Genomic DNA, 24760 nt, shown 5'->3' on the forward strand with positions numbered 1-24760 from the left:
GTGCCATTACATATTTTGTAATTTCCTGATTATGTCACAGAGCAATAAGAAATAAGTATCTTTTAGGATATCTTCAGGAGTAGCAAAGAATGTTGCAAATCAGTACGATAAAGATAGGGAAAATGACCACTAAACAGCTCTGTTCCGTCATTCAGAGGCAGTGTGAGAGCAGGCAGAAGCGTGCACCCCCGCAGAGTGTGAAGAGCCATGTGAGTGATGACAGTCTGTGTCACAGCTTGGGCCCCCATCCTCCCAGGTGCTCTCCTTGCCACGAGTTCACTGGAAGCAGCCATTAACTAACACCTCCTGGAGCTATTCCCTTCAGCCCAGGCTACCTGAGCTCCATTCTGGGGAGTGCTGTAGCTATGCAATGCCAAGGATACAATGCAGTGGAGGGGGAACTCTGTGGGCACTGCCAATGCTGTGACTTATGTCTGTGAGGCTTCACCACCCCTCCCACCTGGTATGCTGGCCTGTGGCACTCTGCCGCTCAGCCACGTGGCACTGCTACTACTTTCATGAACTTTCTTCTCTGTTTTAACAAAACCCAAAACAAACAAACCAAGAAACAACCAAAAAAAGCTGCGAAACCAGGAAAAGCCTTGCATGCTTTGCAAGAGAGGCGATGCACCACATGGGGCACTCCTCAGTCAGGAGCAGGGCCAGGTGGCTGCTCATCCCAGTGCTTCGGTGGGACAGAGGGCTCAGGGCTCCACTGGTGCCAGGCCACCACCCTCCACAGGTGACCCCCACGGAGGGCTTCCCAGCTGTAGTGTGTCACCGGACACAAGCCCAGCAGAGAGCGGGTCCAGCAGAGAGTAAGAAGAGTGATTGAGGAACTGAACATTTCTCTTACAAGGAAAGGCTGAGGGAGCTGGGCCAGTACACCCTTGAGAAGAGATGGCTGAGAGTGACGTCATTAATGACGGTAACTGTCTGAAGGGAGAGTGTCCAGAAGCTGGATCCAGGCTCTTCTCAGTGGTGCCAAGCAATAAGACAAGAGGCAACGGGCAGAAACTGATACACAGGAACTTCTTTACTGTGTGGGTGAGTGTGCACTGGAACAGATTGTCCAGAGAGGTTGTGGAGTCTCCCTCATCGGAGATATTCCAGAACTACCTGTATGCAATCCTTTGCCATGTGCTCTGGGATGACCCTGCTTGAGCAGGGAGGTTGGACCAGATGACCTTCTGTGGTCCCTTCCCGCCTGACCCACCCTGTGGCTGTGTGACGCAGACGCAGCCACCGCCGTGCCCCGGCCGGGCCGCAGGGCGGGCGGTGCCGGCCCCGCACCCACGTGAGCGCGGGGCCGCCCCCGCCGCGCCGGGCGGGGCCGGGCCGCGGTTTTGACCCCTGTCCGTGCCCGGTACGGCGCGGCTGCGCGGCGGCACAGCGCGGCGGGCACAGCGCGCGGGCACACGCGGCGGCACAGCGCGCGGCGGGCACAGCGCGGCGGGCACCAAGCGCGGCGGGCACAGCGCGGCCATGGCGGCAGCGGGGACCGCGGCGAGCGGGGGAAGCGGCCGTGTGCGCTCCGCGCCACGCCGCACAGCGCGACCGCTGCCAGCCGCCGCCCGGGAGGACGGAGCGCGGCGCGGGCGGCAAGAAGCGGGGCGGGCCGGGCGGCGGCCCGTGCTCGCTGCCCGAGGCGCGGGGGCGCCGCTGGTGCTGCTGTACCTGCTGGTGCTGCGGGCGCTGGCGCAGGTGTCGCACCGGCAGCCTCCTGAGCAGCCCGTCCCGCCGCCGCCGGGCCCGCGACTTCAGCGCGCCGCGCCAGTACGGCGGAGCCGCCGCGGAGGGAGAGAGGGCGGCGGGGCTGGGTCGGGTCCCTGTCGGGGGGTCGGGTCGTGCTCTGCCCGGGAGAGAGCTCGAAGCTCGGTTGAGCGCTCGCAGAAAGGTGCAGACAGCGTGGAGGCTTCAGCCCCCGTAAAGGTGCTGGCTGGCGCTGATGAAGCAGTGCGTCCCCCATACTTTATTTCTGGTAGTCTTGAGTAGTGCGCGGTTTCTGGGAAAGCTGCTTTGCAGGTCTTTAGTTGGTGTGTCACCGAGACGCCGGGAACTATAAAACTTTCTAACACTGTAATTTCAGAATTATTTACGTCAGATGTAAGTCTTAACGAAAACACGCTTATTCGGACGTTGGGGGAAGGGCATGTATGCATATGCAGAACCATTTACCCTTTTGTTTCTTTTTGGGTTGATATGTTCAAACCAGAAAACAAATAGTTTGGTTTAATATCGTGATAGATAAGATAAGGAGCCCTGAGTAAAGGTCAGTCTATATGCCCATTACCATAGTGATCCTGAACATCCTGGCTAGTTACTGTCGAATTGGCTTTAGTCTCTTCTGCTTGAGTTTTGAAATAGAATAATGTACAAAAATGCTGCAGTTGTAGATAAGTTACAGTTGTAGATAACATTACTAAATGTTGAACTTGTTGATGCTGAATTTTTAATTTATGTCTTACAGGGAATACCTTGACAACATAACAGCAATTGGGCCCAGAACAGTTGGAAGTCCAGAAAATGAAGTTCTTGCAGTTAACTACCTCTTAGAACAAATTAGGAGAATAGCAAGAGAAAGTACAGATGCTCACAAGATATCTGTAGACATACAGAGGCCTACAGGCTCCTTCAGCATTGACTTTTTAGGAGGCTTTACTAGTTACTATGCAAACATAACCAATGTTATAGTGAAGCTGGAACCTCGAAGTGGAGCTGAGCATGCAGTATTATCCAATTGCCACTTTGATTCTGTACCAAATACCCCTGGTAGGTCCACGTGTTCATTCTGCTTTTCCATGTGTTACGAGAGCCACAGAGCTTGGCTTGTTTTCTCATACCAAGTAGCTGTATTAGAATACTGCATGTGTCAACTGGTCTACTTGATTTCAGTGAGGCTCATTGTTTAGAGTGACAGGTTGATCCTGTTTAACTCAGGATTTCACTCTCACTTTCTGTTAGGCAGCAAATTAGAGATGCTGTATTTAGATTTCTCTGCTTATGCATGTAGTTCATGTGCTGCTTCCACCTGTCATTCAGGTCTTTTCATACTTCTGTACTGATCTAATCCTGTCTTTCACATGATGCTTTGTGCCAGTGACTCTGTCCACCCCCACTAAAAAGTCCATATTTTCCCCTCCCATTGCTGGTGTCTCAGATTTTTTGTCTGATATGCTTAAGCTATGCCAATTTTTTTCCTTTTCTTTTTGCATTCAAAGCTTCTGCCTCTAAAGACTGTAGTGATCAAAGGTTAGGGTACTGTTGCCTTGGTAGTGTGTACATCTCTCGCTACTAGTTTCACTGTCACTGTTGCATCCTCTCTTACTTTCCTTCCTCTAGATTCTTATATATTATAATGCTGTTGAATAATTATTTCAGCAAGGGTGTAGCGAGCTTTGTATGTTTGTGCTTTTAACAGTGCCAGAAAGGTAGAGATCTAAAGATTGCACAAAGTTTATTATAACACTCAGCCACACATGTTTGCCTATTATTACAGTCGAAAAACACCCACAGATCTCACCAACAGTGCAGCTTTTACTGGAGTTTCTTAATTTATACCCCACATAATATTTTATTTTTGGGCGGTAGACGTTCTGTTCTTTAGCACATGCAAATAGTCTTCATTATTGAGAAAACAGTTGAGTATTAGCTAGAGAAACAAAGCATTTGCTGTACTCCTGCGTTTTTTCTCTCAGCAAATAATATACAGAACTTCTTTTTCTCCTCAACCACATTTGGGTGACATGAGTTTTCAAATTAAGCCTAATAACCGCATGATTATTATATGTGCTCTGTGATTTATAAATTGCAGAGATGCTAATTACGGGATGTGGAACTTGGAAAGAATATTTCACAAGTATAATACTATGATTATTGAAAACGGTCTTTAAATTCATGCCCTGTGTAAATTGTGTGTCCATTTCTATGGGTTGTAAGACAGGATTATGTCTACATCAATTATTTTCTTAACAGTTACTCAGACAGTAAAGTACTTCACCAACCTTGCACAGAAGCACCAAATATATTACTGATTTGTATAGGATTTTACAGAAATCTGTGGAGGAGCTAGAAACCAGCCTGTGTGCTTGCCCTTAATCACAAAGCAGCCTAGCCCTTTACAACAGTGAGGAGCTGCTCTGTCTTTCATTTTCTTACTGTGTCCCTTACACATAACCTAAGCAAGGTTTTCTGTTGTTTTTTCTTTGTTTTCTATTCTTCTGTATTTCTCTTAGTTATTTGCTTACAGGCCATTTTTCTTTACCAAAACTGTGGATTTTTACCCAGAAGCAGCATTACTTAGTGGTCAGTTAATACTATATTTGAAAATCAGATCATAAAATATAATCTGCTGCATACAAAATGAGTGAAACAAAACTCAGTAAACCATCGGTGTTAGAAAGCTTGTGTTCCTTGTGAAGGAAAAACGTAAACTCTTAAGTGCTAAAACACATGTCTTTGTTCTAGTGGTACTAATATTCAGTTTATATGGGCTATTTGTTTCTTTTTTAATAAACTTGAAGACGGAAACATCCCTGAAATTATCATTCCAGACATAACTGATGATGTGCTTTTCTCAAGTTGCTGATTTTTGCCATAAAACCTGTTTCAACCTCCTGTCAGTTTTGCTATATACAGAGTATTTGGAGAAGATACTTTCTCCATGAGTTTGTGTAATAGTCTATGGCTACATGGCTGCTTTTATCAGACATAAATTTGTATGTCTGTTGAAGCCAGCAACTTTTATTTTTCATAGCTTCACAGTGAGGCAGGTAAATGACTTGGAAACTATACTCACTTCTCTCCCAATTTTTCAATACAGTATGTTAGGTATAAGAACTCAGTGTGGCTAAGAGTAGACTACTGATAAACTTGGGTAGCAGTATAAAGGTCCCTTCCAACTGAGAATATTCTGTGAAATTAAGGAAAATCTGTGATAATCAGGGCTTTAAACCAGGTATTGGGATGGGAGTCTTTTTGGAAAGCTTTTGGCAGAACAAGGCATTAATTTCTGAGAAATAGAGAATGGTGTATTGGAAAGATTCTGAATTTTTTTTAAGCCATGCAATAAGCTCAGGTTAAATTTAGACTGAGATTTATGCTTGTATCAGGAATATACCCTTTTCATGGAAGGGGCAAATGTGTCTAAGTTGTACAACCTTTTGTTAAAGGTGCCTTTTTTTTTGTAAATGTGTAAATTGAACATTTTTAGGAGCTAACAAGTGTGCCCTAATAGCATGCTGAGGCCTGACCACAGTGTTGTTGTCATCTCAGAGCGTGTCAGCATCATATATGCAACTGAGGCCTGAAGGAATGAGGTTTAATTTCTCTGTTTTCTCCCAAAATTTTATTTATTAGAGTGGGGTAGGGAGGTGCTGCAGCTTACACCAAAGTGAGGAAAGTGGGAAAATGGGAGACTTTGGCTAGAAGATGAATCCTTAATCAAGATTTTAAAAAATGGCAGAGCATGGGAGGAGGTGTGAGAGAGTGAGAGTAAGTCTAGAATAGTGTTAGATAAGGAACTCAAAGAGGACAGATTACTGAGCTCAGAGTGAAAGGGGTTTCTGCAAAGAAAGAAGGATGTTGAAAAGCATCTGGTCATGAAAATCTTTTATTATCATGTATAACTTAAGTTGTAAATTCTTGTATTTCCTTAACTCTATTTTGAAATCTTAGCTTTATGTTAGTTTGAGGTTTTGTCCTCTTACTTGAATGCATTATAACAGTATAGAATGCTTTAGGGTGACTTATGTGGGAATGTTTATTTTTTAAAGTTTGAGTATGTTGTTAGTATAAATTACATTCTTGTTTATTCATATTGTTCTTAGGAAAATAAGTGACAATCATTTTGCTCACTAACCAGTAACCTGGTTAGTCTACTTTTCTTGAACAATATCATTGGATCTGATATTTTGAACTTCACTTGCTCTACTTCTGAACATTGTTTTTTTCTTTCTGCTGTTACTTTCAACTAGTATTATCAGAATAGTTTATATAAGGACAAGCGCTACCAGAAAATACACAAAACTTGACATAATTTTACTGCAGTTAGGTTAAGTGATTGAAATAGCATAAAACTTTATTCTTCTCTTGGTTTTGATGCAAATTTGTTTGTTATAAGCCTTACTATTTTGGTGATTGTTTTAAGGTGCCAGTGATGATGCTGTTAGCTGTGCAGTGATGCTTGAAATACTTAACACACTTTCAAAATCATCAGAGTCCCTGCAGCATGCTGTCATATTCTTATTTAATGGTGCAGAAGAAAATATTTTGCAGGTGAGAATATGTCAGAATTATAAATTACACATAAAAGCTGTGTATTAAAACTCTTAACAAAGGAAAGAGTAACTGCAGATAAGGCGTGTGTTTGACCTATTGAAATATTAGTTGAATAGCAGTCTTAACATTCTCGGGAAAATGTGTATGATTTCAACGGGAAAAATACACTTAGACTAAGAATGTTGTCTACATTAATTTAATTAGAAGACTTGGATTTTCTGCATCTGCTTGTGTTGTCTGCCTTGTCAAATCTTGAGTTATTTCTTCAGTCATATCCAATCTTGAGTGATGGAAAATAAGATTTAGGCTGGTCTCGTAGATATTTGACCTAAATTTTTTTTGTTTTCCCATCAAGGCTAGTCATGGCTTCATTACGCAACATGAGTGGGCCAAGTCAATCAGAGCTTTTATTAACCTGGAGGCAGCAGGTGTAGGAGGAAAAGAACTTGTTTTTCAAACAGGTATGAACTTGCATTGTGTCCAGTTTCTACATAAGGATAATTTGATAATAAACAATGTAGACTTGAAGGAGTATTGAAAGTGACTCATCAGCAAAAGATAGGAGAACCTCATACATTTTTCCCAACCCTGTGCAGCAATTAAATTGCTCTTAGCTTTAGATACTGGTAGGCTAAAGGACTGCGACAGAAGTTGCCTCATAGGTGGGAAGCTTGTGTAGAACAGAGTAACAGAAGTTGTGTTTCCATTTTATGTCAAGGTTACAAGGAGAAAAATGTTTGGATACCACCTATGTCTTAGATACATATACTTTCATACGGTCTATTTATTTTTCACAGCAGTTCTTTCAAAATCTTTGCAGGGAGATGTTGCCATTAGAGCTCTATCTGCTGCTCAGGAAGCAGCAAAACCGTGTTTTGTGGGCTACAGTTAAACTTGTGCCCCATCCTGGTCAGACTGCAGACTTTCCTGTGCTGCTGGAGCTGCTTAGTTGTTTCTTTGTACTTAATGCTTTAAGGCAGAGACTTTTTTCTAAACAATGATATTGATGTGTGATACAGACACAATGAATTGGAAACTCAACTAAAGGTTTTGACTTCTTCGTGAGAAAGAAGTTCTGTTTTGGGAGATGGCTTTCCTGCTCTGCCTCTTAAACACGTAAGGCAACAGTGGCTTGTTTCTTTCTCCTCAAGTGTATTTCTCTCAAGTGTGAGTCACTCAGCCAGCACAAGTGTACTTATTTTATACCCTATGGGGCAACAGCTTTACAACTGCAGTGACTTCCTTTGTGTTCTGTATTTGTTACCGTGAAGATGCGTACCTCAACTGACATTCAAAAAGTGTTTACTGTGAACTTTCTGCTCATCTTTTGTTAGGACCTGAGAACCCTTGGTTGGTACAAGCATACGTAGTTGCAGCCAAACATCCCTTTGCCTCTGTGGTGGCACAGGAAATATTTCAGAGTGGTATTATCCCAGCGGATACAGACTTCCGTATCTACAGGGATTTTGGCAATGTTCCAGGTATGTTATCATGAAAGATGTCAATGCACATTAAGCTTATGAAAAGGATACTGTTCTGTGGTTCACTGTGTGAAGGTCCTCAAATTTAGTTTGTCTGGGGGCAAATTTTCCTGCTTTTTTCCTAAGGCAAGACTTTTAGATTTAGTTTTTCATATGGTTTGCTAGGGATGTTTTTTGAGGACTGGTGTTTTCTAGAAAGAAACTACGTGGTAGAGAAGTTTCCTGAAAATCAGGAAGATACTCCAGAAATCAACAGCACCCTGTTAAATATCTGTTTTGAAACATTTTGGTACATGATGCTAATAACCTGTTTGTAGGAATGACGTGTCTGTATCAAATGGATAAATGAAAATCATCTTTTTTAAAGATAGTGACTTAGTCATTAATGCATTTCCATTACTCTTGGGTTTTGGGGTTTGTTTGTTTTTTGTTTTATTTTTAATAATCAAGCACTGGACAGAAGTCTTTTAGTTTTGCTAAGCTGTTTACAGTTTGCTATCCATTCTGCAGAGAACGACCAGTGGGAAAAAATGTGAAATGTTCACACAATGTGAAATATGAACACAACTCAAAGGACTGTAAACTTCTGTAAAATCCTTGTTGTCTGGGACAGGTTGTCATTGGAGTCACTTTCAAGAAAAGTGATATTTCTGAATTGATTGTTAGAACAGAATTGTTGTTCTGGCATATTCTAAACTCTTCTAAAGTATGCCTCCAGCCTGGAAATAAAGTAGATAATTTTGTACAATGTGTTCTTTATTTGTTCAGAATGATACCTGGATGGTAAATGAATTCTCACTGACCTCTGTTTTGTTTTTTTTTTTTTCACAATGAAATAAAAATTAAATAATTGAGTTAAAGAACTAGTTGTTTCCCATTTGTCCACAAGTAGAATTGAGGTCTAAGTTGTCAAACCTCTACAAAATTGTGAGGATTCAGATTGCAGATAGCAGCTTTTTGCATGTGCAGCTGAGAAGGTGATTGGGATACAGTGAATGTATGACTAATCTAGCAGAATAACCTTTGGCTTTTGGTAAATGTTTTTGTTCACTTCAACAAATTATTTGGACTTTCAAAATAAGAGTTTTCAGACTGGCTCTCTGAAAACCTGTTAACACATAGAAGTAGAAGGATCACACATTTTGAGAAGGTGTTTCTATAGTTCCACAATGCTACTTTTTATTACTTTTCAGTGTAGATATTTATTGAAGTTTTGCAAGTAAACATTTGGAAAGCACCTTGTACATCTTTTCTGAAGCTGAGATGGTTTGGAGTTTTCAAGTGTTTCTCCAGCTGTGTACAGATATCATGCAAATTGGCACAGTAGAAAGGACAGATATTTTAAAATGTTTTGAAACTGTTCTCTTTATAATACACTTGAAATCTCAGTTAGTATTCTTTTCACAGAGGAGACTATTTTGTTTCTTTAAGTATAATGACTGGGCTACAAAGTAGAGCAACATTTTCTGTGAAATGTATGTGAGACTTTCACTTGTTTGTTTGGGGGTTTTAGAATTACATAAATTTAAAAATGCTTTTCCTCTTTCTGTAGGAATAGATCTGGCTTTTATTGAAAATGGCTACATTTATCATACAAAATATGACACATCAGACAGAATTTTAACAGATTCCATTCAGAGAGCAGGTTGGTATTTTAAGAATTCAGTAATTTACCTAAAGAATAGTGTTGTAGTTGCTTTGTCATTTTGCTGTAAAACTGTTATCACGAGAAATTAATAATTTTAATGACTCATTTAGTACATGTTTAGTACATGTTCTAAAGAACAAAGAATTAACTAAATATATATCTTTTAAATACAAAAGAAATATATATGATCTACTTGGGAAGATAAACTTTATCAGCATCCAGTGATGTTAATTAGATTTCATGATTGCTTTCAAATCAGAGTTGTCATCTAACCTGAACACTGATACCTGATTGTTCAGCATTCTGTGTTCCTTTTCTCTCACTAAGCCTTATTGGTTGTGTTTCTCATCAGAAGCTTGTGGGTAAGTTGGTGACATAGAGACTGATCTGCCAACAGAGGTTTCTCTTTTAGAACGTATCTCAGTCAAACTTACATGGTAGCACACAGACTGAGTAAACAGGATTTATTTTCTACAACAGGTTGTGCTCATAGATGGCTTTTTGACAGATTGAAGTAAAGAAAATACAGTATGACTTTTTAATTTCCCTGGAAAAGCTAACAGTCCTAAATACCTCTAGGATTTTGACCATTCCCTCTTTAAGCTTATATAGAAACCAGCTTAGAATGACCAGCATGAATAAGAGTTTTAAATAGTTTCTTGCAACAATGCAGCTACAAGACAGAAAGTAACACTTCTAAATTTGTGTTGGGAAGATGATTTTACTGATCATGATGGTTATGTAGAACATCTTCTGCTAAACATAGTGCAGATAACAAAAAAAGACATTTCAGCACTTTTAAGGGTCAGCTAAAAGCAAAACAAAAGAGAAGAATTGTCGTTTGATTACGTGTGTTTTGGCTGTGCTGTGGGAAAGGAAAAGGTGATTAGTGCCTGTAGGCTACAAAGGAAAATAGCCACCTTGTCTTCTACCTTACAGATGTGTAGGGAAAGAAAGGGAGATAACTCGTACTCATTGAAACGTGGAGGTGTCACTTAGAGACCATGAGGAGAGGAGGAGTATTAGGAAACTATAAACTTTTCTATGGGTTAGCCTTGAAGTCCAGTGCTGAATATCAGAACTGAAGTACTTGCGGGCTAAATACCTGACTTAATTGCAATGGTCTTTAAGTGCATGAAGCTTCCCAAATATCCTCATTTTAGTGACAGCTGTATAGATTACTCATGAAAATACTGTGCTGTGTGTACTGTCAGATACCACTTTGAGAATAATCGGTTGTATATGTCTTTGTTGAGAATATTTCTATACAATTTTCAAGAACAGTTCTAGTAAAAAAAATGCTGTGTACTGATTCACCCTGATGTAATTATGCTGTGTATCTGCTTTTTTAATAGGTGACAATATTCTAGCTGTCCTAAAATACCTAGCAACATCAGAAAAGTTGGCTAAATCTTTTGAGTATCGACATGGAAATGTTGTGTTCTTTGATATACTTGGTTTATTTGTCCTGGCTTATCCTGCTCGCATTGGCACAATCATGAACTATATTACAGCAGCAATTGCTTTTATTTACTTAAGCAAAAAAGTATTACAGTCAAAAACCAGAGGTAAGTCTAGCTTTTTTAAAAAAAACAATGACATTACTCTTTAATGAATAGCAGTTAGTAGATGAAAAAGTGTAGATGGAGAGTGTTCAGGCCATTATGGCATCTTTTTAGCCAAGCTTCAGAAATAAATTTTAGCTGTGCAGCATGCCACAGGAGTTGCTTTGTGTTTAAATCTCTCAACTGTGAATAATTACGGTGATGAAAGAATATGATAGGCCTAGATGTTTAGCATTTATGAATCACAATTTTGTGTCTTATCATTTCATGAAGATTAAAATTAAATCTTTTAAAAATCTGAAAATTGAAAAAAAATTACTTAGTATCTATTTTTTGCTTTGTTAGTTCAGACACGGTTTCAGAATCATTCTTTAACACCTGTCCATAGGCAGGAGTAAATAAGAAAACAACAAATGGGGAAAATGACAACAAAGCTTAATAAAGGGTGTAAACCAACTTAAATTTTCTAGTTAGACCTTTTCAGATATGTGTAGGAACATACCTGTTTAAAAAGAAAAAAATCAAAACACACTGACACCACCTCCCCCTCAAAATCCAGAAAACATTTTTGGAGCAAGAAAAAGTTACAAGAAAAGCAACTCCAGTTTTTCAATTGTTTTTGTTGTTTTTGAGACTTAAAAATGGTAGAGTAGTTCCCCTGACTCCCTAGTAATATTTTTACTATCAGGAACACAGTAATCTGCAAAATACACCAGTATTCTGGGAATAAATCTTGTAGTGGGGAAGACTGGTAAAAGACATGCAAAGAAATAAACTGAGAGGTTTAGACCATGCTGTTAAGAAGTCTTCAGAGTGGACTCCTCATTCAGGTTTCTTTTGGTCATTAAAGCAATTAAACTATGGGGTAATTGAAATTTTGATGATAGTCTGCAGTAGAATACATGACTGTTGAATGAAACCTTTTTTTTTTTCTTCATAGCTATTCATAACCTGAAGAAATTATTTACTGCATTTGGCTTGACACTGACGAGTTGGGTCTGCACACTGGTGGCCGTGCTTATTGTGGCAGTGTTTGTCTCTGTCATTGGAAGGGCTCTTTCTTGGTACACCCATTTCTATGTTTCTGTGTCTCTCTATGGCAGTGCAGCTGCAGCTAAGCTTATTCTTGTGCATATGCTGGCCAAGAAGTTCTTCTACAAGGTAGGCTTGACTTTGCTGTTAATGTTGAAGGGCAATGTAGTGTTTAAGCTGTTGAAGACTTAATTCTGGGGTTGATTAAAAAGATGAAAAAAGTTTGAGTATTTAAAATGTCACTAAAAATTGCTTCATCTAAACATAGGGATTGCTCTACTAAATCAGAGAGGTAAGAACTTTGTGATTTAAGGAGGCCTTGACCTTAGGAGAAACTTCAGAAAAAAAGTAAAAGCCTAGTAGAATACAATATAAGGTACTGTTTCTTGCCCTATCTGCACCTTCCTTCTTGTCATCATTTCAGTGCTAAGAGACCAGAAGAACAGCTGGAGAATATTTTTGATACTTTTCAATGTTCTTGATCATTACGGAATCTACACGTCTGCTCAAATATTCTTTGAATCTTACGAGATTCTTGCCTCTGAATATACTTGGAATACAAGTTTCCTGTATTTAATAATTTATTTTGGCACAGTAACCTCCTTATGTCTCTTCCATTATTTTAATGCTTTATTTAATCTGATTTATCATTTGTATTTTGTTGCAAAACATGGAACTCCGGCTCTCTCTGTTCAAGTCTGTCCTTTTATATTATGCGTGTCAGTTTGATGATGTCATTTATATTCATAAAATCCTAAGCAAATAATGTGATTTTTTTTTTCAGATGGTTCTTGAAAGAACTTTTTTCTTATATCTTGTTGGAATTTCTACCTCTGCCATGCTCTCTTCTAATACAGTAATCTGTGCTGCATAGAGCTTTCTAAATGAAGCTTTTGTAAAAACTTGAGTAGTCACTCTTCCCTTGAAGGCTCTGCAGAGAGATCTGGACAGACTGGATCAATGGGCCGAGGCCAGCGGTGTGAGATTCAATAAAGCCAAGTGCTGGGTCCTGCCCTTGGGTCACAACAACCCCAGGCAGTGCTACAGGCTGGGAACAGAGTGGCTGGAAAGCTGACCAGCAGAAAAGGACCTGGAGGTGCTGGTTAAACAGCAGCTGAACATGATTCTGCAGTGTGCCCAGGTGGCCAAGAAGGCCAGTGGCATCCTGGCCTGTGTCAGTAGTGTGACCAGCAGGACCAGGGCAGTGATTGTCTCTCTGTACCCGCCACTGGTGAGGCTGCACCAGTTTTGGTCCACTCGCTCTGAGAAGGACATTCTAGTGCTCCCTGTGAAAGGAGGTCGTAGCCAGGTGGGGGTCAACCTCTTCTCTCAGGCAGCTACTGATAGAACAAGAGAAATGGACTCAAGGTGCGTGAGGAAGGTTCAGGTTGGATATTAGGAGAAATTTCTATTGAAAGGATTATCAAGCACTGACACAGAGAAGTGGTTGAGTTACCTACCTGGAGGTGACTTGTAGATGTGGCACTTAAGAATATGGTTTAGTGGTGGCCTTGGCTGTGCCAGGTTTAGTTTGGACTCAAATGATCTTAAAGGTATTTTCCAACCTGAAAAATTCTGTGACTGTTCTGATTTATAGTTGTTTTGACGACAGCTGGAGATGGAACAGAGCTCTTGGTTGTCTGTGTTCTTTTCTACAATAGGTAAAGGTCATTTAGGCCCCTGCAAGACGGTGAGGATTTGGTGTGTGTTACCTTTCCATTACTGTAATTTGTCATGAACAATCTGTCTAACTGTTCTGCCTAGAATTCTTTTTTTATGACTAACCAATGCAATTTAACTTGCATAATAATTTAATAATTGTAGCTGATAACATTCCTATTAGATGATGGTTTAATGGTTTTGTATTAAAAAAAAATAGGGCCTTGAGATATCCGGTAGATGACACTGTTCCAGGGCAGAAGTTGACTACTCAAGCATGCTAGGTTGAGGATTTAGGTGCAGTAATATTTAATCATTCATCTTGCTGTTACTTCTTGCTCATTTGTTTGAGCTTTGGACAAGGAGTTTGGAAAACCTTAGTTGTCAGCCAAATCCAACTTCATCCAAATGTTTCAAAAAGTTTTAAGAACTTAGTCAGATTTGATTGTATGAGAAGTTCTGGCTGGATCCATCATGTCTTTCTCTGGAAGTGGGGTTTTTTTTAGTTTTTTTGGGGAGGAGAAGTGTTAACTGGTACATGTATGTTACCAAATACACGTACGTGGTGTTGACCCATTGTGTAAAGGTGAACCATTTATAAACTAGATGCAATGTTTTCTAGTCTTTTGGATGAGCTGGCTGGTAGTTTCACTATCTGTTCAGACATTCCGACATTCCAGGGTCTGGATTTATTTCATGCCAACTGATTGCCTGGTCATCAGATCAGCCACCTTGAAGTCACAAGCCTTGCATGCTGTAGATTGCACTACACTGCACAGTTTATGCTGCCTCTGTAACTTGCATTTTACTTAGAGTTGCATAAAAATTTTGGAATCCTATCTCTTCCTTGTGTGTCAGAGGCAGTGCCTGATCATGGCTCAGCAACATGGGAATTAATAAGCTTTATGTTTTGAAATACCTTTGGCAACTTCACCCCCCTCCTACTTTTTTTCCCTCACCCCAAAACTGAACTAGGTGCTTTCAGATAACCATTGTTCATGCAAGCACTCCTTATTCCTACTGGCAGGTTTTCCAATTAGGAATCTTGCACTGCAAACACTGTAGCATTGCCCATGTAACTTAAAAAAACCAAACAAACAAAAAAAAAAACCTAAACAAAAAACCTCACAAAATCAAAAAAACAAAGCAAACCACATTTTTGATGGTTAAACTTCCTTCTTTTTTTTGAAACTTATCTGATATTATCTCACCTATGCATATCTTTTATTCAAAACAAGTAACATATTTTAAAAAGCAAGCTTCTGAAGTGACACCTTGTGGCATGACTTGTAAAGGCACCAGTATATTTGTGGACTAATATTAGTGCTCATATAAAAGCCTGTTAACAGCTGCTGTTCAAGAGCAAGTTTAGATTCTCAGGAGCTGTAGATAACTTTGTCACATGGAAGTACTATGTAACTTTTTAATTTGCTGTGTTATTATGTTTTTTATTAAAAGGCCCTCTTTGCCTGTGTGCTTGAAACACTAGCCCTGTGTATTCCTTGTATTGTCATTTGTACCTTCCCTTCCTTCTTCCACCCCAGCCCAGGTAATTTCTTTTTCAAACTATGTCAGCAGATTTAAAAAAATAATTAAAAAAGTATGCTCTCATGGGTAACTCTAAATGGTAAGAAAATGGTGAGATGATGCTTGCCAATACAGTCAACAGGAAATTGCCTAGGGAAAACAATTATATACAAGAAATAAGGAGTTTTCTGTGTGTTCTGATGAGATGGGATCCATGGAACGTGCTCAATAATGAAGTGTATTTGCTTTTTGTGTTACAGAATATGAATGAGCAGTACCTGGGAGATATTTTTTTTGATGCTTCATTGATGATTTGGTCTATAGCATTAACTGTGATGACTCAGATGGGCCTTTGTTCAGCATTCATTTGTACATTATGGGTAGCATTTCCTTTACTCACTAAGCTGATGATCCACAAGGAATTCCACCAAAAAGGTATAGTTCTGTGGGGCATAGGTTGTATTTCAAAACCTCTACCCCTACTCTCCTATTCAAGCAAAAGAAAATCCAAATGTTGAATTTGAATATTCAAATTAACTGTGTCACAATTTTGTAATGAGTAAAAGTGTTCTTGAACTAAAGACAGTTTTAAAGTGTGAGAAGCTTTTTTTTAAAAAAAAACACTGAAAAACAGTCTGTGTCTCAGGCTAACAGAACAGTATGTGGAGACCTTTTTAAATTTTTTTTGTAATACAAGAAAAGTTTTGTGATGGTTTTGAATGTTATATTGGCATTTGCTATACAAAATGAGATTTTCTTTCTATATCCATGTCGGGATGAGGACCAGTATTGCGTATTGGGCCTTGCAGCAGTATATGGATGTATCAGTAAAGCTGTATGTTTGTGGCCTTTTGAGCTTTTACTTCTTTTTGTCTTTTTTCTGTCCCCTGTAGGTGCCACAATGAAGTTTATTGTGATGTACATGCTGGGGATGTTTGTTCCCTATCTATATATGCTGTATCTTAGCTGGACTGTATTTGAAATGTTTACACCTGTCATGGGACGAAGTGGTTCAGAAATTCCACCAGATATGGTATTGGCAGGATTTATTGTGGTCTTCACTATGATACTGTCATCCTATTTTGTAAGTAGAATTTGTAAATGTTGTTTAAAACCTTTAAACTTTCTCTAGAGTTTAGAATAAGAAATTTTTCTTAATTAGTGCTAGAAGTTAGTGATAATTAGACAGTATCTTAAATCTTACAGGAAGGTTCTCCAAAACACATCAAAGATTCCACATTTTGTGTTAGTCATTAAAGCAGGGCTTACATTGCTATATGATGATGTAGTAAAGATTGGTGTAAAATATGAAATGTGATGGTGAATTTTGAGCAGGCATTCATTTAGATGTAGTTTGTGGCTGAACAATACATACACAACACTTCAAAAAGAATTCTCGGATTTGGGGTTTTTTTGTGCTACCATAGAACCTGGGAAGGTTCTAGTTTGGGGTTTTTTTGTTGGCAGGTATTTTAAAAATTGGAAATTTTTGAAAGCTCCAGGAAGTAACTCACTTTTTTCTCTTGTTTTTAAATACTGAGTTTACAAAGAAGTATCTTGTGTAGAGTGATACTTGCAACTATTTTTTTAATGTACTTTCAGTTCCATAATTGAATTTTAGAGTTATACAAGTAGTGTCTTAAGTCTTGCAGTTTTATAACTGGGCTGGTTTTTTTTATTCTCTAGGTTAACTTCATTTACCTTGTCAAAAGTACAAAAACGACGCTAGTAACTTTAACTACTGTGTTCGTAGTCACTCTCATTCTCGTTTGTAGTGGAATCTTCTTTCCTTACAGTTCAGATGCAGCTAATCCAAAACCTAAGCGAGTCTTTCTCCAGGTAAGAAAAGCTTTCCATGTTGTATTGCCTCTGTTGGTTGCAAGAGTGTTTGTTTTTTTCAAAGCTTAACTTCCCCCACCTCTTCCACCCCAGGAAAAAAGTAACCTTTCCTTTCTTGCTTGATTTAAAAGCTCTAATGATTATTCCTGGATTTGAAAGAATTGCTGTTAAGTTTCTCTTATTCAGTCTAAGTGTTCTGTTCAACCCCGTCAGAAAAGCAGGGTATTTTAGGGGGTTTTAAGCAGGAGAATTGAGTGAACAGTGGTAATTTAAAAAGTCATGGGAGGTGAGCTAATACATTCTGAATGTGTTTTCATGGTATGCTTTTGATCTGAGTAATTCTTGTATTTATATTCATAAATACTTAGATATGTTCTCAGTGCATACTGAAAATGCAGTGGACCTTAAGGATTGACACGGAGGATATTTCAGAGTTACCTCTGACTCTTGCAAATGCTGCAGACTCCATCATATTGCTTTTGGTTTTTTTTTTCTTCTAGCACACAAGCAGAAGATTTCATGATCTAGATGGAAATGTGGTTAAAAGTGATGCTGGTATATGGATTAATGGATTTGATTATAATGGAATATCTCACATAACTCCCCATGTACCTGAAATTAATGACACTATTAGAACTCCATGCGAGGAGCAGGCTCCCTTCTGCGGCCTTCCTTGGATTCTGCCAGTGCATTTCATGTTCCGGTTGGTGTGAACTCTGCTTCACCTGAGCACTTAACTGCAAAGCACATTGGTTGTTTATGCAATCTTGCTTGTGTAAGGGAAGAAAAAGCAAGGCTAATCTCAGTCTAAAAGTAAATAATTCTTCCTCTTCAGAAGGCAGACTTCTGCTTAGGTGCAGTGTCTTCTGACAGAGTCTGCAAGAAATTGCTGGGTCTGCTGCAGGAGCTGTAGAAGTTGACTTGTGGAAAATGGATGTAAGCACCAATGGAAAAAAAGGTGAAGGGGTCCCTTCTGAAGGGCAGTTCACAGTAGGAGTATGTATGTCTCCTCCCTTCTTGCCCCTTTCACCCCAACTGGCAGCAGAGGATGTTTAGAGTACCAGGTTTCCACAGAAGAAAACCAGCTGCTGTGACTATTTCTCATACCCCAAGAATCTTGTGAGTGAAAGTGTAGCAGTTTGAAGGTGCAAATATTCTTTCTTGTTTGTTTTGTAAATTAAGGTAATGAATGAATACACTGGTGACTGTTTTCCTATTAATACACCCTTTAAATATTTGTCTGGCCACAAGCTGCTGATTTTATCTGCCTTCTGCTAGAATCAGTAGCTTTCGAATATTTCATTTAGTAGCAGCACAGGCAGCTATACTATACAGAAACTTCTTGGTTTCTGATGTTTAGTACTTCAGGGTGTTGCACTGAGAATAACTTGAAACTTTTTTTTTTCTTCGCAGGAAAAACTGGTATCTTCCTGCTCCAGAAATTTTGCCAAGAAGCCCCATTCAATTTAAAGTTCTGTCCAAGGAGCTGATGCCCTTGAACTCTGTGAGGTTAAGCTTTGAAGTATCTGGTGAGTGACTGAAGCTTCTGGTCTATGATTTGTGTTTATTTTTATGCCCATAATAGATCAGGCTTTGACTGCAGTACTGCAGGTTTTAGTGCCACTCCCAAGATAGTGAGCTTTGTGAGCTTAACATGAATTAATTCAGCTTCCTAACACACTGGAACCTCTGGGTGTTGTGTTACAGTTCTTATTTCTGGGAATAATGACCTTGTCTGTCATGAGTAAGTCTTGATTGTTTTACAGCAGGTCCTTTCTAAAAGTCCATTTTATAGCTCTCTATTAGTATATGTAGTGTGTATATACACACACACACATACATATATACATATACATACACATACACACTATAGGACTGTATTATATTTATATTATATATAGTCTTATATTCTGCTCCATCATCATCTCCTTTATCTCAATTATTATAAAAAATTGAAGCTTCTTCTGTAGAGAAGACAGTTGTATCATATTTTGAAAGACATGAGTAGTAACACACAGATAACATGCTATTATGTAGGAAAACAGGTGGTTATTCTGCTTCTGTGTGCTGATACATCCAGACACGTATCTCTGTCTCTGCAGGCCCAAGTCACATGTCTCTGTACGTTCGGCCACACGAAGGGTCAGCTCTGTCCAGCTGGTCTCTCGGGGATGGCACACCGGTTGCTAGCATAGGAGGAGACTACTTTGTGTTTTACTCCCATGGGCTGCAGGCTGCACCCTGGCACTTCTGGGTAGAGCTGACGGTGAGTATGTGGCTGCTGGAAACCCAGTGATGCCTTGGTCTGCCCTCCTGTCACCATTGCTGCATTTCTATGTGAAAAATGTCATAATGGCTTCCTAAAGCTTTGCTTTATTTGATAGACCTTAATTCTAGTGTCCCCCCTTTAGTATGTCATCTTTATATGTCAGCTCACATGTATTTTCAATGAGTAGTCCACTAACTTGCCCAACAGCTAAGGGGAGAATATTTTCCTGGTCTTCATGGTCTTTGAGTAAATACTAAGATAATCTTTGAAAGTTCAGAAAGTCCCTTTTTCCTTCCTGCATCAGGCAGTCTAAACACTTGCCAAATAGTCCCTCTGAGGGTACTCAGTTGTGGTGGTTTGGGCTAGGCCTTCCTTGGTGACCAATTTCGTAACCAAGGAAGGGTCCAGATTTACCCAGTATTCCCTACAAAAAAACAGGATGCCCCAGTGTAGCCAGGGGGACAGTCACAGGCTCCAGTTTCTCTGTTGCACTGTCCCCCGTTGGCACAGGGCTCACAGGAGGACTGGCAGTCTGGTCCCCACCAGCCAGCTGGGCAATCTTGAGTGTGACAAGCTTTGCAAGGCTGATAGTGGCAAAGCTGTGCAGAGAAGGCTGTACATCCTCAGGACTGACAGTAGAAGGATCAGTATAAATAGTGTGTTGGAGTCCATATCTTGATTTGTCAGCAAAACAGACAGATACAGACATTAAAGTTGGAGCACTCAAAGTTGTGACACATGTCAGAGACACTGTGATCTAAATATCTAGTTGCCAGTTCATTTCAAATTGAACTCATCATGTAATCAGACTGATATGTTGCAGATAGGAAGTATTTTAACATATAGGACTAAGAACTGCAAGATGAAGTTTGTTGCTTAGATACTGCCTGTAGAAAAGTGCATCTGGATTGACCTTACATTTAAAAGCCGTAAACAATTGTAAAGGCTGTGTTGTCCTTTTCTCACTTTCAGACCCCAGAAAAGCATTCTGATGGAATAGTCTCCCTCGCCATAGCAGCACATTACTTTTTTGGGGAAGATCAAAAGTCACCTCAACTTTATGCCTTACTGGAGAGGTTTCCAAACTGGACGTTTTCTTCTGGTTGGTCCTGCACTTATGACCTTTTTGTCTTTTGACAGCAATGCTGCAGGGCAAGTAGGGCTATCTCTGATACAGAATACAGTTGTGGCAAGCACTTTCTAACAAGATGCCAGAGACTTCAACAAGAATTTAAAGTACTTCAGCAACAAATGGTGTTTCTTTGGCAGTTTGACTATTTAAAGACTACTGCTCTCTTGGGGATATATATAATGGTACTTGTGTCAATGTGAATGCAGTTCACCTTGGTTCTTCCACTGAAGTGGCAGTTTGGCTAGTGGGTTTTTTAAAATGAAAACTGCACTTAGTGGCAGCTGTAATGGGAAGGCTTCATGGAATTATTCTGATGCTATTTGAAATATAAGCATACTTCACCTATATATGGAGTATCACCTACCAATCCTATCCGTCCTATTCAACTCAGATCTTCAGCTAAAAGATGCTTGTTCCCTTGGTGGGGCGACAGAGGTGGCAAAGTCCTAAACATTACTTTTGTCACTGGATGAAGTCACTGAAAGCTAAGGTGCTTGTGCAGGTTGCATTCCCACTCCTTAGCAAATGCACAGTGCAGAAAAATCAGTCCTATGATGGAATGTGGTAATTATCTATCTGTCTATCTGTCTGTCTGTGTATCCATCCATCCATCCATCCAAATTACATGTTTCTGTTAAAAAACTTAGTTCCTACCATTTTTTCTGTCTCTTCACTGTTACAACTTGAGTGGGTAAGTTCAACCTAATTATCATCTTGTGTTTTTGTTCCTATTGGGATCTTTCAGTCTCAGCACATGAGCATGTGACTTGCTCTTTCATATGTAAGTGCTCACTCCTTTATGTGGATGTCTTATAATTAATCTACTCTAAATTTAAAGTTACCTTCCAATTTATTAGAATTGGCTTATTTTGGTATCTCCTCTGGAGAGACTTTTGGTAGTGTGACATTATTGCACTTTGCTAATACCTTTAACTGTTTCTTAAAATAAGGTTTGCTTTCCATAAGGAAAAATACCTAAAAGAGTAATCTTAAAAAGATGTCTAATATTTCTGGATTTCTCTTATTTTCACAGGATGGGTTTTATAAATGACTGTGAGTGATTTAGAGTATCTTCCGATTTTAATTGACAAGCTTTGAAATCAGAAGCTACTGACATCTTTTTTTTATACCAGGTTTTTTGGTTTTTTTTAGTCGTTAATAATTAATGGTAATTTCTGAAATTCAAAGAACTCTGTGTATCTGAAGAAACTTACTTCCTTTTTCCAAACTATATATAAAACATTTGGCTACATCAATACCACACTACAAATTTTACAGTGTTTTGTTCATTGCATGAGTATTACCTAATGTCATGCAAAGCAGATTTTGTGCATGCATCATCATTTCAAGTAAAAACATGATAGTACTGGTAAGTTTACAGGGCACATGAAAGAAAACTATGTGACGGTTAATTTGTGTGAGCTGTGATGGATGACAACTCTCCAGTTGGGTATTTTTCCTTCAAATTGTTCTGTAATTGTGCATGATAGTGGCAACAACCAGTTTCATTTGTTGCAAGGGACATTCACAAAGATTGTCAACTGACTCACGGACTAGAGTAAGAGGTTTAATTACTGTAATCATAATGAACTGGTTATCACTAAAAACCAGTAGGTTTCTACATTAATGTGCATTAATCATCACTCACTTGATTGTATCTGATTTGAAACTACAATCCCTATATTATTTAAAAGTGCTATTAGTGATTTGAAAATCAGAGTTATGAACTAAAACTCTTGTGTCTTGAATCTCAACAAATGTCTTGTACTGTACTCTAGCTGATACACAGCTATTTAACTAAGGCTGCACTGGTACTTACTGTCTTCCTCAGTTTTCATTTTTGTGTTTTGCCTGATTTAAAGCTTTGAAATAGTGTTGTGTGAAGAATTCATACTGGGAGCCAAAAATACAAAAATGCCTGTTGGCAATTTCTGAAACTTCAGTGAAGCAATAACTTTTGCTATCTCAGGATTTAACCCTTCTTAAATAATTTAATTATGAGGTATGTCTGGTTTGTTGCAAATTTCTGTCTTTGTAAATAAAAGCAAAACATGATTAGTGAAACTTGATTTTTAGCATGATTAAAGGCATATCTGAGTTGTTCTTATTCATTGCACTAATGTTTTATTTGAGCTTGGGGTAGAAATACTGCTAAGTGATGCTAGTGTTAAGACAGCTAGAGTTAGAGCTGTGTGAAAGATAAGCATGGCCAAGGAATGTTAGAATCACCTGAGCTGAGAAAAGTTAAAATGGGGGCCCTAATGGTTTTCTGGAGAGGAAGGTGGTTCTTTAAATAAGATATGGAAGAGTCACTGGTAGCAAAGCTAAGTATTCTTTGCAAAATTGATAGTTGAGAGTAGATTTATTGCTGATCACAAATAGAAAAACAGGATGGAAAATTTTGCTGGTTCTGTGTCCATCTGCTTCCTCATTGATTACAAGCAGTCTAATCTTCTGCTACTGTTTGTTTCTCATAAAACAGCATTGTGTGAAGAGTAAAAAATGCAAGCAGATAATAATTTTAAGGATAGAAGGGCAGGGAGTAGAAAAATCATTTATTCTTAGTGGGAGCAGTAAACAGATGGCTGATTAGAATTTTCCTGTATTCATCTGAAACAATTTACATCCACAGCCTCTTCTAAATTGCTTTACTATTTTGTTCTTCTCTGACTTTTGGTGGCTTTGAAAATTTATTATGTTCTTTATCAACATATGTATTTCTGAAGCTCTTTGAATACTAAGGATGTTACCAATTTCAGCAAAGCATTTTATCAGTTTAAGCAAAGGAGGCCTGTACATGTTGTGGTTATACAATCTGATGCATCATTAAAGTGTGTTGCCATACTTTCAAAGTTGCCTGTCAAGTAGAAGTATGCATTTGAAGAAAGAAAGTGTTGGAATAGGTGCAATGAACAGGAGAATTTCAGCTATCACACACTGAGTTCTGCAAGAGCAAGACCTGTCTTTACTGTCTGTTAATCTAGGCTGGGTTGCAAGCAAGCTGGAAAAACACTAATCAAACAAACAAGATCTAACAAGTCTATACAGAGCGAACTGTAGCATATGGGACAGAGCTAATGAAGAGTTAGCCTGCATGGCAAAGCTGTTCAGTACTTTTTTCCCTTGAGGGCTAAACCTAATCTGATTTTTGGTAATTATCTGGAAGGAGCCTGCAGGGTGACCCACCTTAAACTTGATATGCAGTCTTGGTGGAGAAAGGTTTACTGATCTTGCACGTCTTCTTACTAATGTTCTGTCACAAAACTCAGTATCAATTTATGTAACCACAACTTCCATTTTGAAAACAGAACATTCATTCTCAATATTCATGAAAATCTGTTCCAGTCTTGGAGGTCCTAGAATTGGTCCTAGAAATTAGCCAGGCTCCCTGTTCACTGTTGGGCTGCAGCATGCAATGCTTATGTCAGAGCTGTGACATAACACGCCAAGTGTCAAGTTCTATCTTGAGCAGGAAGTACAGGCCAGTTTAGGAAGGTCCAGTCCTGCTACCTCTATTTCAAGCAGGGTGTCAAGAATCATGGGCCATTAACAAAAGGGTTTTTTTAAGAATTCACTTTCAGAAAGCTGCAAGAATCAGTCTTAAAAATGAGCAGTAGTTAATCTGAAAAGGAACAATGCATGCACTCTAAGACTGGAACAAACAGAAGTTTCAAAGCCAGTAGGTATGCAGGTCAATTTAAGTAACCATGCGTGGTTTATCTGGGGATGTTGATTTTTTTTCTGTGGGGATGGGGTAGTCCTTGACTTTTTTGTTTAGGTGCCTTGTGTCTGTGGTTTGGCTGGCTTCAGTCTCCAGCTGTGGGCTTTTGTAGAGCCTTTTCTTAGCACTCTCCAGTAGGATGCTCCTTGAGTTTACTTAATTCAGGTGCTCCCTGGTAAACAGAACACTCTGCAAGAGCAAGTTGTTATCTTTCAGAGTGGTATGAGAAAGCTCCTCAGTTTTCTGCATTAAACACTGGAATGACTTATCCTATTCACAATAAGCTGACATTCATCTCACTGCCCACTAGAGTACTTCAACAGTTTTCAGCTCTAGGGCAGAAAACTAAAATGAGACAATAACTTCTGTCTGTAGCTTTTGTTTTCTGTACTAGGAGGCTCTCTTTCTTTTGGTTGAAGCCAGCTTACCATGCTACACAATTTAACCATCGTCTTTTATAGTATCATTATTACCAAAGACAACTTTTCCCTTCAGTTTGTAATGAAAAGAAGGACCTCCTGTGTACAGGTTCCAGCTAGATTATGAATTTTGGTATTTCTGTTTATTTAACAGTGTGTCTCAACCTGTAGCTTACAGACACTTCAGGT

The 24760-nt window shown here is 39.2% G+C and overlaps 1 protein-coding gene across 1 annotated transcript; it reads left to right on the top strand.

Moving 5' to 3' along the window:
- Positions 1–2428: 2428 nt before the first annotated feature.
- On the top strand, positions 2429–23283 carry ERMP1 (endoplasmic reticulum metallopeptidase 1). The gene is made up of 14 exons (XM_018070456.1): positions 2429–2772; positions 6149–6276; positions 6635–6740; positions 7614–7760; positions 9313–9405; positions 10764–10976; positions 11914–12134; positions 15452–15626; positions 16085–16275; positions 16878–17030; positions 17531–17733; positions 18444–18559; positions 19133–19296; positions 20272–23283. Exons 1-14 carry the CDS (start codon positions 2460–2462, stop codon positions 20434–20436), a joined length of 2388 nt encoding a protein of 795 aa, XP_017925945.1. The 5' UTR covers positions 2429–2459; the 3' UTR covers positions 20437–23283.
- The last annotated feature ends 1477 nt before the right edge of the window (positions 23284–24760 follow it).

Source organism: Manacus vitellinus, unplaced genomic scaffold (assembly GCF_001715985.3).
Source record: "Manacus vitellinus isolate BGI_N305 unplaced genomic scaffold, ASM171598v3 scaffold_18_pilon, whole genome shotgun sequence".
Classification (NCBI taxonomy): domain Eukaryota; kingdom Metazoa; phylum Chordata; class Aves; order Passeriformes; family Pipridae; genus Manacus; species Manacus vitellinus.